Source organism: Heterodontus francisci, chromosome 41 (assembly GCF_036365525.1).
Source record: "Heterodontus francisci isolate sHetFra1 chromosome 41, sHetFra1.hap1, whole genome shotgun sequence".
NCBI lineage: Eukaryota > Metazoa > Chordata > Chondrichthyes > Heterodontiformes > Heterodontidae > Heterodontus > Heterodontus francisci.
In genome coordinates, this window is record NC_090411.1 from 26133996 (window position 1) to 26149762 (window position 15767).

A 15767-nucleotide genomic window follows, 5' to 3' on the forward strand; every position below is an offset into this window, starting at 1 on the left:
TAACTTCCTGCAGGAGTGTGTAAATTGCACCCAGTGGTGTAGCAATAGAAAAGGGTTTTTTACTGAATGTAGGCAAGGATCTTTTCCAGCTGTGAGCACCCAGCACAGATTTTCATCTTCAGCATGTGTGGAAATCATGCAGGTATAAAGCATGATTTTGCATCCTTTCAAACGAATTGACAGAAAATTATGCCGTCATCCTGCAACGTCGCTCCTCATGAATGTACGGACTAATTATTTACGCTTGCGCTTCGGATGGTCTGGGGCAGATGTGCAGGACACGTGTAAAGCCCACAATTGGCTCTCAGGGCCTGGCCAAATATTCCTCTGCCATCAAGGATACTGTTAGCACAATAACGGCAGGGTCAGAAAGCATAGCATGTGCTGACGAATCTTCTTCTCCCTAAATCCCTGCCTCCCACCCTACTAGCTAGATTCCAGGGTGCTGGGTGGAGGTAAAGGAGGCAAAGATCAGGAATCCTGACTGTCCAAGTCTTTTGAGCGTGACGCTCATTTCCCAGGGCATCATGGGATACAGGCAGGAACACTTGGATGCAGTGCAAACAACGCAGGAGAGGCGCTGAAAGCCCCCTAAGTCATTTTCACCCCTGCCCCGGCAAACACCAGCAAGGATCACCCAGCGGCACTGGCTGTTCAATGTTCTGGGCCGTCACTTCAGAGGATCAAGCAAGAGGTTGCTGGGACTGCTGGCACCTTTCTGGCCTCATCGACTGGCCCAGAAACCATCAAGAACTTGCCGCATTTAAGTGCACAACTTTCCTTTTCTAAGTTAGTGTGAGCCCCAGTTCTAGACTGGGGAGTCCCACCCCACCTCATGAGATGAATCTCAAAATACAGTTGGGTTCAGCTGAGGGCAATTTGAGAGTTTGCAAAAACGTAAAGCATCAACTGACTTACACTGGAGTGAGGAATAGGAGGAGAATGCAGCTCAATGGCCTAACTGTGCAAGAATCTGGCCAAACCTCCAGTGAAGCTGATACTTTTAACCCAGGGTGCATCAGAATGACCCACAATTCTCCAGCTAGTGCATAGGTGATATTTCTCCTATATTTTCATCAATATTGATGACTTACTGGATCGAAGTGCCATCTCGGGTTATCAACTTGGTTGGACGTATTCCAAGAGGTTTCATGCCATGACCCCGCGCCCCCAATTGACCCCGTCCAATGCTCCTGCCATTGGTCGTCTGACCCCTCCATCCTCGAGGGGAGACAGGAGGAGCAAGAGTGTTCCTCCCAGTTCCACAACACTCCCAAGAGTCACTGTCAATCCTTCCCCTTCCCATTTGTCCTTCCAACCACCGCCCCCACCCACCCCACCTCCTCTTGCTGCCGCAGAGATAGGGGGCCTGAAATCAGATCCCTCGATACGGGTAGGCTCTCCTGGCAGCACTGACAAAATATGAGACCCGAGGACTAATTTTGGGTGGTCATCAGTCCTGCCTCTTCTGGCACGTACAGAATACGCGGCACCTGGTTTACGCCCAGAAATGGGACAGAACCAATTTATGCCACCTTGTTTCCTATGACCGGGAAAGATATCTGATCACAGAGGTTATGTGATCCAGGGTTAACAATTACTCTGGTTGCAGTCAACTGCATAGGAACATAGGAAATAGAAGCAGGGGTAGGCTATTTGGCCCCTTGAGCCTGCTCCGCCATTCAACGAGACCATGGCTGGTCTTGTAACTCAACGCCATTTTCCCACATTATCGCCATATCCCTTGGTATCTTTAATATCTGGAGGTGGAGAGAATGGAGGGGGTTAGGGAGAGAAATTCCAGAGTATGGACCCTCGGTGCTTCAAGGCTCAGCTGCCAGTAGGAGGGTGAAGGGAAGGAGAGGAATGCACAAGATACCAGTATCAGAGGAGTAGAGACTAGAGGAGGCTTTGTCGGCATGCAGGAAGTTTCAGAGACAGGAAGGGAGTGAGATCGTGCAGGGATTTAAACACAAGGATTAGAATTTTAGAATTGGAGGCTTGGCAGGAGTAGGGACCAATCAGTGAACATAGGGGTGATGGGTGAATGGATCCTCGTGCCTAGTTTTGGATGAGTACAAGTTGATGGAGGAGAACGGGAAGACGTCCAGGGGATCATTTGAGTCTTCAAATAATGAAGTGCTTTGGGAGTGCTGATGGCATGCTAAGGTGTTATATAAATGCAAATTCTTTGTGTCTTCTTTGGGGGAAAAAAATCTTTTGCCAGTTTAAATCATAAATGGCCCATCAAACAGACTAACTTCTGGATTCTTGGAATAATTGCTAAGCGTCTTTCTATTTATAAGCTGTTTTCCCCTTTGATCTCCACACATACAATGACTCCAGATGGAATCGATTTTGGTCAGTTAATTAAGTTGGATGATGGGGGACAGACTTGCTTTGAGTGCATCCAGCTAATGATGTGAGAGGAGGTTATACTTCAAACAAGAGAGACCTAGGCCTCAGGCTGTTCCAGCACTCTCGGCCGTCCTGACACCTTCAGGTCTACATATGTAGAAGTAGCACAACTGTAACTTCATTAAACCACACAACTAGCTGTCTTACTCTGATTCGAAACCAATGTTCAGCATTAGTTTCAAAATCCTCATCCTTATCCATAATTCCTTCCTGGTCTAGCTCTAGTCTAACTCCATGACCTAGTGGACCTAGTCTCACATCCTCTACTCTTCCAACTCTGGGTTTTGTGCCTATCCCATTCCCTCATCACTAGTAGACCCTTCAGGTGTCTTTCCCCAGTGCTTTGGATCTCCCTTCTGAAATGCTGCCTTCTTGCCATATCTCCCCCTTTTTTCAAAGGGTTCCTCAAAACCTACCTTCCTAACCATATCTGTCGGACACCACCATTAACTCTTGCTCAGTGTCTGCTTCCTCTGGGACAATGTCGTGGGAAGTTTGCTACATTAATGGTTCCAGGCTCATACAAATGGTTTTTGCTATCTCACAGCACAAAATAGGGAATTGAATAAATCAGCATGGTGAGGGTGGGTGGGAGGTTTACTCTATCCCATAATATTTGCCTTTATTTATGTACCATTCAGACAGATGTATCATCTATTTATACGTAATTAATGTTGTAATCTTTGTTCCCTATCTTGCTCTGTTTAATGCTTCTGTTTACACAATAATAGATAATTTTGCTATAAATTAATTAAATGGAATTGAAGATGCTCTAACTAGAAAGAAGTACTTGCATTTATATAGCACCCGCCACAACCTCAAAGCATCACAAAGTGCTTTAGAGCCAACGAAATACTTTTTGAAGTGCTGGCACTGTTGTGATGTAGAAAACGGGGTAGCCAATTGGTGCACAGCAAGCTCCCACAAACAGCAATGTGATAACGAGCAGATAATTTGTTTTTGTAAAGCTGGTTGATAGATAAATATTGGCCCAGGGCACTGGGGAGGATTTCCCTGCTCCTGCTTAAAATGGGATATCTTATGTCCATCAGAGATGGCAGACAGCACCTCAGTTTAACACCTCTTCCAAAAGATGGCAACTCCAACAATGCTATACTGATGTATTAGATTTTATGCTCAAGTTCCTGCAGTGGGGTTTGCACACACAATCCCTACTGACTCAGAGGAGAGACTGCTATCCACAGAGCCATAGCAATATGTTGCAGTCCCTTCTAAACATCTTGAGATGAGTGCTGCCAGTCAGGGAATTGTGGAATTATCAGAAGTTCAGCCAATTCAAGCTATTCCATGCTCCATTGTACCTGTCCCTTTAAGAACAAAATAACTTGCAAAACTAATAGAACTGGCACATATCATTCCAATCCTAGATTTTATTTTGTGGAAAATGTATGTTTGATCCCTGGCTGTCTCACGCTCATTATGTTTCCATTCTTTGGTGGTCTTGGCTATACACATGACGCCACCACACAGCAATAAATACCCATGTCAACATATCTCTCGACTAAGTCTCGTGTTAATGACTAGTTCTTGTGGTAATTACTAGCTCACTGAACTGGGGCAGATGAAAGAAGAGACTGTTTAATTTGGCAATAAGGTCACGGATATTGGCACTATGCATCCTATTTGACTTGAGACAGATGTGCCCCATAGTCTTTGGTGGTAATAATGCATCTGTTGGCTAGAGGTTCTGCAAATGAACAGTTACGCTTTATTGCTAAATAGATCTCAAATGCATTGTTATTACCAGTTTTCATGTTCAGCATTCTTCTTTTGATTTGGAGAGTAAAACACATCTCTTCATGGTATTTTGTCCCTTTCTCTATCTGTCTAAACTAAACCAATATAAAATTTATTTGCTGCCTAATTCTTTACATTATCGTCCCACTAGAACAGGGTTGAAATTGCTCCCAAGCTTTTTTGTGCAGGATCCTTACAGCTTCTCTGATTGTCTTGGGCACCACAGCTGAGAGCCACAAGGATGGTCCAATACCCAGGGGTGGCTGTGAAAGCAATTATCCTGCTTGCCTGCCCTCCTCTTCCAACCTTACCTCATTCCTGTAGGGCTACATTGTGTTGAGTTAGTGTTCCTGACTTGGAGCTCAGTGTGACAGAAAGATTTGCCAGCCGTTTGAGGCTGGAGATTACAGTCGACGGGTGGGAAAATCACACACATCTGGCCACTGACTTCCGATTCAATTTCCAATCTGCACTTCCCATTGGGAAAGACCTACACTGAGAGAGAAAGAAAGTTCTGAAGCACAGTCGCTGTTGTAATGTAGGAAAGGCAGCAGCCTAATTTGAGCACAAACTTTGCACGTAATGTCCCAAAAATAACAATGCAATAATGGACAGTTCATCCGTTTTTAGTGATGTTGGTTGAGGAATAAATATTGGCCAGAATCCTGGGGAAAAGTCCCTAGCTTATTCCAAATAGCATCACCTGAGAGGACAGACCTACATCTCATCCAAAGGACAGTAACTCCAACAGTGCAGCACTCCCTCAGTACTACACAGGTAGTGTCAGACTAGCTTCTGGCGTGGGAAGTGAACGAGCAAACTTTCCTGACTGAAGAGACAAACACCCTAGCCAGTGAGCCAAGGCTGACACTTAAGTCAATTCATAAAATTTTCCCCATAATTACAGTCCAATGACTCTTTCACTCTTCCACATCTTGATGATGTCCTGGACCTTAGGCTTTGCCTCTTAGGTTTCTGAATATATGAAACATAGCCAGCAGAGAGTTTTTGTCTAAACGCTTCCATTTGGATTTGAAGCTTGATGTGCCACTCAGTTCCACTGCTGTTTTTAAACAACCCTTACTTCTGTTTGTTTTACAGTTAGTAATGGTGACTAGAAGACTTCTGCGGCAGGTCCTTCTCTTTATTTTCCTGACACCCACAACGGGAGCCCCATCCAGCGAGCCCACTGAAGAGGGAACATCGACTCAGGCCAACTGTATCCGGTGCTGTAATCCACATGAATATCCCATGAATCCAACCATAGCATCCCATCCATCATCAGGCCCGCACCAGGGCAGCCACTATCCACCATATCCCATGCCGCACATCCATCCTCATATCAATATCACCATTCTCAAAGGTAAAAGGCAACTTTGGTTTGTAGCTGTGTGAATTGGAGCCAATTTTCAGATCTTTCAGATGGCAGAAGAATGCTTAACATTTTTGGTCTTTGCTTGAAACTGCTCTCTGTAATATATTACAGATAGAATCATATAATAGTATAGTACTGTAAGAGGCCATTCAGCCCATCAAGTCTGTACTAGGTCTTTTGAAGAAGAATAGAACCATAGAAAAGAGGCACAAAATCTAGGCTGACACGCCAGTGTGGTGCTGAGGGAGTGCTGCACTGTCTGGGGTGCCAACTTTCAGATGAGATGTTAAACCGAGGCCCTCTCAGGTGATCATAGAAGATCCCATAGCACTAAGTGAAGAAGAGCGGGGGAGCTCGCCCTGGTGTCCTGACCAATATTTATCCCTCAACCAACGTCACTAAAACAGTATATCTGGTCATGATCATATTATTGATTGTGGGCAAATTAGCTGCTGTGTTTCCTGCATCATAACAGTGACTACATTTCAAAAAGCTTCATTTATTATAAAGCACTTTGGGACATCCTGAGGTCGTGAAAGATGCTTCATAGTCTTCCTTTTGTTCAATTTTGTTCAACTAGTCCAATCAACCTGCAGCCCTAGAGCGACATACGCCCACCTGAACTCTGGGAACCCAACCACGGAAGTCCAGGGAATGGAATCCTATCTTCACTTAAATATTTACTAATTCTCTGTTTCGCTCCGTTCGAATTTATGGGCTTCTCGGTTTAAAAAGGGCTGTTCTTAGTGCTAGGTGGATAAATAATAAATCAGAACAGCTAAAATCTGTTCATTCTTGCAACATGAGATCTGTACGGATTAACGGGAATGTGGGTTTAGACTTTACGATGCAGATTTTTCTCTTATTATGTAAGTGTAGATGGGAAAACTGAGTGGGGAGGGATTTCATGCTTATAATCGAAACCAGTAATTTTCCATCCATTATTTAAATGGAGATAATTGAGTGTAGGAAATGTAAGCAAGGCTTTCAAGATGAAAATATCCAGCCAAGTATCTTCCTTTGCTGTGTGTATGCAATCCTCCGTGCTCAATTTTCCTCTCTGCATTCTCCTCAGTGATTCTCTTCGCCCTGGAGGCCTTTATGTTGCCCCCCCAAGATTCCATGGAGCACATGACCCCACAGAATTATAACTTGAACAATCCTGCACCAGGGAACACTGGGGTAGGTTTTCAACCTGCCGCCACCCTCCTGACTGTAAGACTGACCTCCCATTATAGAAACCGCCCGATCTTCTCGTCCAATCTCAAAATCATGGCTGCGTCAACTATTGAATGCGGCCAATCGGTGTTGAGGAACCTAGACAGACATTCTGCAGCTAGGTACCTGGAAGGGAAACTAGAGTTGTGGATCAGTGAAGTTGAAAATCAGGTGGTTTCTATAACAGACAGTTGATCTGCAATGCCAGTTTTGCAAAAGCAGACGAATTTGAAAATCTATCCCAAATACCTTGGAGGTGAAAGTAAGGAAGATATGGAATTTTTCCATCTTGAAAGCCTTGACTACGCTTGTTCACTTTTCTCAGGGATTTGAATAAATGAAAGAAAATCCATATGAGAACAAGCTAAGTGTGGCCTGTTAGATTAGGCTTCACACTTTCTTCTATCGCCTGTTGACTAGCCAGTGTAGCAACACTGGGGATTGCCCTTATCAAGGGCAATTAGGGATAGTCAATAAATGCTGGCCTAGCCAGTGACACCCACACCCCATGAAAGAATAACAAGAAAACTTAAAAAGAAATACCTTATACAGCACTGTCAAATTTACTGTAATGCTAAAAATGCTGAAGGCCCCAATACACCTAAATAGGAAAATAATTAACAACAGAAATTTCAAAAATGCTATAAAGAAATACTTACATTTGTATAGCGCCTTTCACGAACTCGGGATGCCCCAAAGCGCTTTGCAGCCAATGAGGTACTTTTGAAATGTAGTCACTGTTGGAATGTAGGAAACACAGCAGCCAATTTGCACACAGCAAGATCCCACAGTCAGCCATGTGATAATGACCGGATAATCTGTTTAGTTTGAGTAACGTTGTTTGAGGGATTAACTATAGGACAGGAGAACTCCCCTGCCCCCTTCGAATTGTGCAGGGCGCTCTTTTACATCCACACGAGAGAGTCGGCGCGGCCTCGGTCTAACATCTCATCTGAAGGATGGATGATTATTTTTCTGGGAATTTTGACAGGGTCAGATGGAAAACATTAAATTGCCCATGTCGCATGATAAATTAGTGTGGGCAGTAGGAATATAATTTATGGCGTGCTTGGAGCTTTTTTTTTTACAGGATAACAGCTTTGAAAGGTCAATAGGTTTTACTAAATGTATAGCACAATTCAGTTAAATGCTGACCTGTTGTAAATTATAAGCTGCCAAAAGTAATCCCCATGTACTGTCAAGAGATGTCATAGCATGATGGAATTAGACAGATATTGCTCCATGTTATGGAGCACAGGCAGTCGGCCTAGATGGTTGATATAACAAGCATTCAGAAAGGGGTTTGAGCTGTGAACAGAGGTCAGAAGAAGATGATGTATCAGCAGTGATGGTCAGTCAGCTGATTTCAAGTTCCTACGCTTCCACTTGGGCGTGGTGCTGATGGTGAGGGCACCGCAGGGAATTGTGCTGGCATCAGTCCATGAGTTTGCACAATGCACCCCCTGTGACAACCGCTGCCTGCTGGAGACGAGATAACACAATAGTGCGCTCCAGTGCTTGAAATGTCTCAAACAATACTGTGGCGTTTAGATATTTAAATAGTGATTTAAATTTTAGCTGTCAGCTGTGGCTCAGTGGGTAGCACTCTTGCCTCTGAGTTTTTCTTTTACTCTTTCGTAGGATGTGGGCATCTCTGGCAAGGCCAGCATTTGTTGCCCAACCCTAATTGCCCTTGACAACTGAGTGACTTGCTAGGCCATTTCAGAGGGCAGTTAAGAATCAACCATATCGATGTGGGTCTGAAGTCACATGTAGGCCAGACCGGCTAAGGTTGGCAAACTTCTTTCCCTGAAGAACATTAGTGAGCCAGATGAGTTTTTACGACAATCGATGATAGTTTTGTGGCACCATTACTAGGCTAGTTTTCAATTCCAGGTTTTTATTAATTCATTGAATTTAAATTCCACCAGCTGCCGTGGTGGGATTCGAACCTGTGTCTCTAGGGCATTCGCCTGGGCCTCTGAATTAATAGTTCAGTGAAATCACAAGACTGTGGGTTCAAGTCTCACTCCAGGGACTTGAGTGCTTCATCAAGGCTAACACTCCAGCGCCAGTATTGAGGGTGAGCTACACTGTTGGAGGTGCTGTCTTTTGGATGAAACTTTAAACCGAGACCCCATCTGCCCTCACAGGTAGATGTAAGAGATCCCATGGCACTATTTGAAGAAGAGCAAGGGAGTCAGGAACAGGTGGAGGCCATTCAGCCCATTGAGCCTATTCCGCCATTGAAATAGATCATAGCTGATCTCTATCTTAACTCCATTTACCTGTCTTAGTTCCATAACCCTTAGTGCCCTTGCCTACCGAATTCTAACAACCCCAGGTTTGAAATTTTGCATTGACCCCCCCCAGCCTCAATAGTTTTTTGGGAGAGAGAGTCCCAGACTTCCACTAGACGCCGTGTAAAAAAGGCATGGCTGACTCTTAGCTGCCTTCTGAAACGGCCTCGCAAGCTGCTCAGTTGTCAAAAGGGACCTCACCACTGCTTTGAAGGGCAGTTAGGGATGGGCAATAAATGTTGGCCTTGCCAGCAATGCCCACATCCGGTGATGAATAAAAGTCCTTCCTGATATCACCCCTGAATGCCGAACTAATTTTAAGGTTATGTTTCCTTGTTCTGGCACGGAGGAAATGGTCTGTATTTATCCTATCAAATCCTTTAATTGTCTTAAACACCTCAGTTAGATCAACCCTTAATCTTCGATACTCTAGTATCGAAGTCTTGTCTGTGCAACCTATCATTGTAATTTAACCTTTTTAGCCGCGATATTGTTCTGGTGAATCCGCACTGGAGGAGAACTGAATCCCATACTGCAGATGGGGCATAACCAGAGCTTTGTGTAACTGTAACATTACTTTATCCCTGTGTATTCCAGCCTTTTTAATTACTTTCTTGCACTCTACCATAGAATCAAAGAATGGTTCCGTGTAGCCCTGCAAAGGTTTTATCTTCAGGTGCTTAATCCAATTCCCTTTTCGAAACCAAGATTCAATCTGTCTCCACCACACTCTCAGGCATTCCAGAATCCTAACCACATGCTGTGTTAAAAAAAAAATCCAATGTCGCCTTTGTTTCTTTTGCCAATCACCTTAAATCTGTGTTCAATGATTCTTAACCTTTCCACCATTGGGAACAGTTTCTCTCTATTTGTTCTGTCCCTCATGATTTTGAAGACCTCTATCAAATCTCCTCTCAACCTTCTCTCTCCAAGGAGAATAACCCCAACTTCTCCAATCTATTCTTGTAACTGAAGTCCCTCATCCCTGGAACCAATCTAGTAAATCTTTTCTGCACCCACTGTAAAGCCTTCACAGCCTTTATAAAGAGTGGTGCCCGGAAGAGAAGTAGATTAAGTGAGTGGATGGATGATACATTTTGGTACGAAGAATGAGGGGAAGAAACTAAAGGTTACAATTCTAAAAGGGGTGCAGGAACACAGAGACCTGGAGTATATGTGCAGAAATCGTTTAAGATGGCACGGAATGTTGAGAAAGTGGTTAAAATGAAACTTGAGGCTGACCCAGTGTTTTATAATCTTCCTTGCTTTTGTACTCTATGCCTCTATTTATAAAACCCAGGATCCTTTATGCCATTTTAACCACTTTCTCAACCTTCCCTGCTAGCTTTAACAATTTCTGCACATATACCCTCAGGTCTCAGTGTTCCTGCACCCGATTTAGAATTGTATCCTTTAGTTTATAGTTCTTCCCCTCATTCTCCAACCAAAATGTATCATCCTTCCACTTGCTTAATCTACTTTTCTTCACAATCTCTGCATGTTTTTGTTATGTCCTCATTGCCCAATCCTTCCATAATCCCATGTGCAGTGACCAGAATGGTTTGAGTTTTAACTTGTCCACATTTCCAGGAGAATAATTGAATCAATTGCGATTGCGTCTCATAATGGTGGATGAACCAGAAGTGGCACGTGACGATCAACCATGATCTTATTGAATAGCGGAGCAGGCTCGAAGGGATAAATGGCCTACTCCAGCTCTTATTTTTTATGATCTTTGGTTCTGAGGTTGCATGGACAGTTGTTGTGTATTTACTAGTTGTCCAACCCACCCCACTGCCAGCTGCTTCCAATGTGCTTGGAATAGGCAGTCATAAAGTGGATCTTTGATCGTCTTCTATTTCTTTCAGGAGACAAAGGAGAAAGAGGTGAACGAGGGCCCCATGGAAAACTTGGCAAGGAAGGCCCAATAGGATTACAAGGCCCCACGGGATACAAAGGAGACCGGGGTCAAGCAGGCATCCCTGGAGACTCCTACAAGCAACACTATTCGGCCTTCTCAGTGGGCCGCAAGAAAGGACTGCACAGCAGCGACTACTACCAAATCTTGGTCTTTGACACGACATTTGTGAACCTCTACGGTCACTTCAACATGTTCAAGGGCAAGTTCTACTGCTACATCCCAGGAATTTACTACTTCAACCTCAACATCCACACATGGAACTTTAAGGAGACCTACCTTCACATCATGAAGAACGACCAAGACATGGTTATCTGTTACGCGCAGCCCAGCGACCGCAGCATCATGCAAAGCCAGAGCATTATGCTCGAACTGCAAGAGAACGATGAAGTTTGGGTCCGACTTTACAAGCGCGAGCGGGAAAACGCTGTCTATAGTGACGACGTTGACATTTATGTCACCTTCAATGGTTACTTGATAAAGCCCAACATGGACTGAGTTACCTCTTAATTTCTTCTCTCGCTCTCTCTCTCTCTATACAGGGAAATATTGTCCATCGAGGGAAGGCCATTAAATTATAAGTGGGACCATTTCCTCAGCTTAGTGAAAAAAGTCTTCATTTACTTACCTGGAGTCACCTTTGTGGGGTTTATTTAAAGCCACATTGGTGTCAAAAAATATTTACTTCTTTAAAGCAAAGATAAAAAGACCAAAAATAAAGTGAAAATTTAGGCCCTGCAGCTATCTTCTATATAATGGAGACAGCACAAAAATCCATTGCATCGACATTTAGCGTCTCCCATAGCAACACGGACATGGAACCAAGTCTTCAAGTGAAGCAGGGTTCATGCAAGGGAAACAGTGTGCAGTATGCAGTCCCCATTTTACTATCACAGCTCTCCTATGCTTCCATGAAATAAAGAACTTGCATTTATATAGCTCCTTTCATGACCTCAAGAAGTCCCAAAGCGCTTTACAGCTAATGAAATAATTTTGTAGGCACTGTTGTAAGAACCAGGGCAGCCAATTTGTGCACAGAAAGATCCCACAATGAGCAATGTGATAATGACCAGATCATCTCTTTTTAGATGTTGGTTGAGGGATAAATATTGGCCAGGACGCAGTCTTTGAAATAGCGCCATGGGATCTTTTACATTCACCTGTGTGGGCAAAGAGGTTTATCATTTTATCCAAAGGAAAGCACCCCCGATAGTGTAGCCCTCCCCTCAGTACCGTTGAGTGCATCTGCCCAAAATTGGATGAGTGTATTCAAAGTGGACGGTACTAAAAGGATGATGTTGTATGTTGTCTGTCCAGTTCTTTATCAACATTATTATAAACACTTATGTGCTCTTATTCTCTGCCACTACTCTGTTGTGAGAGTGGGGTATTTGTATTGTAGCCATCTCTTTAATGGACTGCAGTTGCTAGCACGCCAGTTGATTGCTTTCCTTTACCCTGTGAGGTCCATGGCAACCACTTTACTCTTGCTAGCCAAGATTACACTAAATTATCGGTGATGATCAGCGATGGACATTTTCGGTAGCCGCCAGCCTTGTCATGCCAACTTCATGCTAGGATTCTGCCCCAAGTGGAACATCCAGTACTTGAATCCGGCACACGCATTTCAAGCTTGATCTGCACCCAGTAATTTACAAGCATGCACCAATCTTTACACGTCCCTCAGCAATGGCAATTTACCTCCAATTGCCTTTGGGACTTACATTAGTTAGACCAATTGGGAAGTGCCCTACAGCAGGAAACTAACCTCCTGTGCAAGTTGGGCAATTTTAATCCTTTTCTTCTCAAATAGCGTGCTTGCAGATACAGCCCCATAACACCATGCTCTAAACTGCAGGCAGATGCATCGTGTAGACAGCGCGGTATCTCTCCAAGCAGGTGCTCTTGTTTGATCTGCTTTACCTCTTCCTCTGCTGCCTGCAGCCTGGGAAGGCTTCCAAAGGTGAAGAGGGGGAAAGGATTGTGGAAAATGTTGGAAATTTTACTGGAAAACGAAAAGCATCTCTTTCAATCAAATGAAAACTACCTAACAAAGGGGTCTGTCTAACGATTCCCATCGGTCAGTCACTGAACCTTTACTAAAAAGAGGTCTTCCTTATTTTACTCTTTTGCCTTTCTTCACCTGAACCTCGTGCGGGGAAGGTAGTGACTCTAAAGTCCATGTTGCCCAGCTTATGAACATGGCTGCCATGGCTCGGTGGGAGGACTCTAGCCTTTGAAGTAGAAGATTATGGTTCAAGTCTTACTTCAGGGACTTGATCAGCACCTCTTAAAGTATAGTGCTGTAGGGCAGTGCTCTCTCTAAGATGAGATGTTAAACTGAGGCCCTGTTTTCTGTCAGTTGGATCCCGTGGCACTTTATAAAGAAGAATAGGGGTGTTCTCCCTGGTCAATATTTATCACGAAAACAGGTTATCTGGTCATTGATGTTTGTGGGAGCTTGCTGCGTGTAAATTGGCTGCTGTGTTTCAACAACGACTATGATTCAAAAGTACTTCATTAGCTATAAGGTGCTTTGAGACATCCTGAAGGTGTGAAAGGTGCTATATAAATGCACGTGTTTTCTTTTGTTGTGCTAGGCAAATGGCTGTAATTGGGCCTGTGAACCACAGGAACAATCACTGCAGACCTCGACTGGCTTCACGCAATATTCCGGGCTGTGCACTGCCAGCAAGACCCGACGGACAACGTCTGCCCTCTCAGGTGGCTGTAAAAGATTCCATGGCACTATTCCCAGTGGAAATGTCTACTGCTTGAGGTTAATTTTAGTACACACCCTCCCCCTCCCACCAACCTTGACAAGATGGGTCAACGGCTCAGCTGAAGAATCACCTTTAGTTCTTCCTGCTCTGCCGTTGCCCAGTAAACCAAGTGTGTCCACAGTGTGGCCTGTGAGCCACATACAGCTCTGCTGAAGGCAGGCAATCCAGCCATCAAAGCCCAGCCAATCAGTCGATCTTACTGTCAAGTACTCACAGAGGTTTGTCCTCTTTAAAAGAGAAAACCATTGAATTTTACCACTTTTATATAAGTCCTTGAAAAATCTAGTGTCTCATTATCAACCTAATTAATATATGTCATACTTTGGAGACGTATTGCCATGCTGAGGTGTTGAGATGGTGTAAGAAAATTGCTCATTGCAATTGTTAAGCAATGCCAGAAAATAATTAGATCACACTATTGCCACTGGCATTAGATACAGTCAATTAGTGATTTTTTTTTATATATACATAAATATAAGTTGACAACACCTGGAATTCCCTCCCGAAGCCTCTCCGCCTCTCTCTGCGCCCTTTAGACCTCCTTAAAACCTACCTCTTTGACAAAGCTTTTGGTCACTTGTCCCTAATGACTCCTTATGTGGCTCGGTGCTAAATTTTGTTTGATAACGCTCATATGAAGCGCCCTGGGACGTTTCACTACATTAAAGGTGCTATATAAATGCAAAGTAGTTGTTGTTGACGCAGATTGGAAAGGCCTGGTCCACGGGCCCACCTAGTGGTCAGAATTCACAACTGCACCGTGACAGTTGACAAAATAAAATTGAATGGGAATTGTTGGCCTAACAATTGAAAACGGCAAATGTTTTTGCTCTCAGAAAAGTGTGATGATCACGACAACAGGAAGTAAGGTTTATGGACAGGTAGTGCATGTCCCATGCAGGATTTTTAATAATATATAAATGTGTTAAATATTACTGGGAGCAGAAAGGATTTTAAAAGAGATTCTGCATTTCCATATGTAAAATTATGTTGCAATGTAGAAACATTCACAATGCGTTGTATTAAGTTTAAACAAGTGACCCTTCAGAACCATTAAGCTATTAGCACGTTTCTCGCAGGGTTGCTTAGAAGCGGTCTGGGATAATTAGCTGGGAGCGAGCGGTAGGATACGACCTTGGGAATGCATGGGAAATCAGAGATAGGCTCATCAGGGAAAGGTCCATCAGCGAGTCGTTGGCTTGGATAATTAGTAGGCAAGATCAAAAGTGGTAATGGGTCATCTGGATAGCGAGTGGCAGAGAATCTGTCAATGGGATCAGCAACATGCCAGTATGAAGGTCGGGTATAATTCACCTCTGTCTTTCTGCATGCTTGCTGGTCTGTAAGCAGGGGACCTCTCATAGTGACTGAATGAAAGCTGAAACATTTTTGCACTATCTGTAATTTAGTGTTTTCCCATAAGGAACAATCAATCAGGTGCTACAAAGAACAATCTTTGTTCATTTCCACAGTAGACACAATGAACCAATCGGAAAACCCAGGCATACGTCATGACCTTCATTGGTGGCCGTGCTTTCAGCTTTTTGAGCCCCCTAAGCTCTGGAATTCCCTCCCTAAACCTCTCCGCCTCTCTCTCTCTGCCCTCCTTTTAAGACGCTCCTTAAAACCTACCTCTTTGGCCAAGCTTTTGGTCACGTGTCCTAATGCCTCGTTCTTTGGCTCAGCATTAATTTTTGTCTGATTACGTTCCTGTAAAGTGCCTTGGGACATTTTACTACATTAAAGGTGCTATATGAATGCAATTTGTTCTTGTTGTCTGTTGAACCAATCGGAAAATGTGCACATGACACTTCAGACAGACACAAAATATTTCACAAAGTTGCCGTTACATTTTTCCACCAGTAACTGCAGTACCTCCACTGGCTGGAGAGTATAATTACAGTGTGACATGTTTACATAGGGTGTTGCTGTTATAAATATGAACATAGAAATTTATAATGTAAATATTTTAAAAATGATAGAATGGGGACTGCATG

General features: G+C 43.7%; 1 protein-coding gene across 7 annotated transcripts in view; it reads left to right on the forward strand.

Annotated features, from left to right (window-relative positions):
• Positions 1–15528, forward strand: part of LOC137353375 (complement C1q tumor necrosis factor-related protein 6-like) — a 34968-nt gene extending 19440 nt beyond the window's left edge. For 5 of the 7 annotated variants that reach the window (XM_068019575.1, XM_068019578.1, XM_068019581.1 and 2 more), the window contains 2 exons: positions 5278–5539; positions 10938–15528. In XM_068019575.1, the coding sequence (XP_067875676.1) occupies positions 5278–5539; positions 10938–11485 (810 nt within the window). In that variant the 3' untranslated portion in view covers positions 11486–15528. The other 2 variants (XM_068019576.1, XM_068019580.1) reach the window with 2 other exon arrangements.
• The last annotated feature ends 239 nt before the right edge of the window (positions 15529–15767 follow it).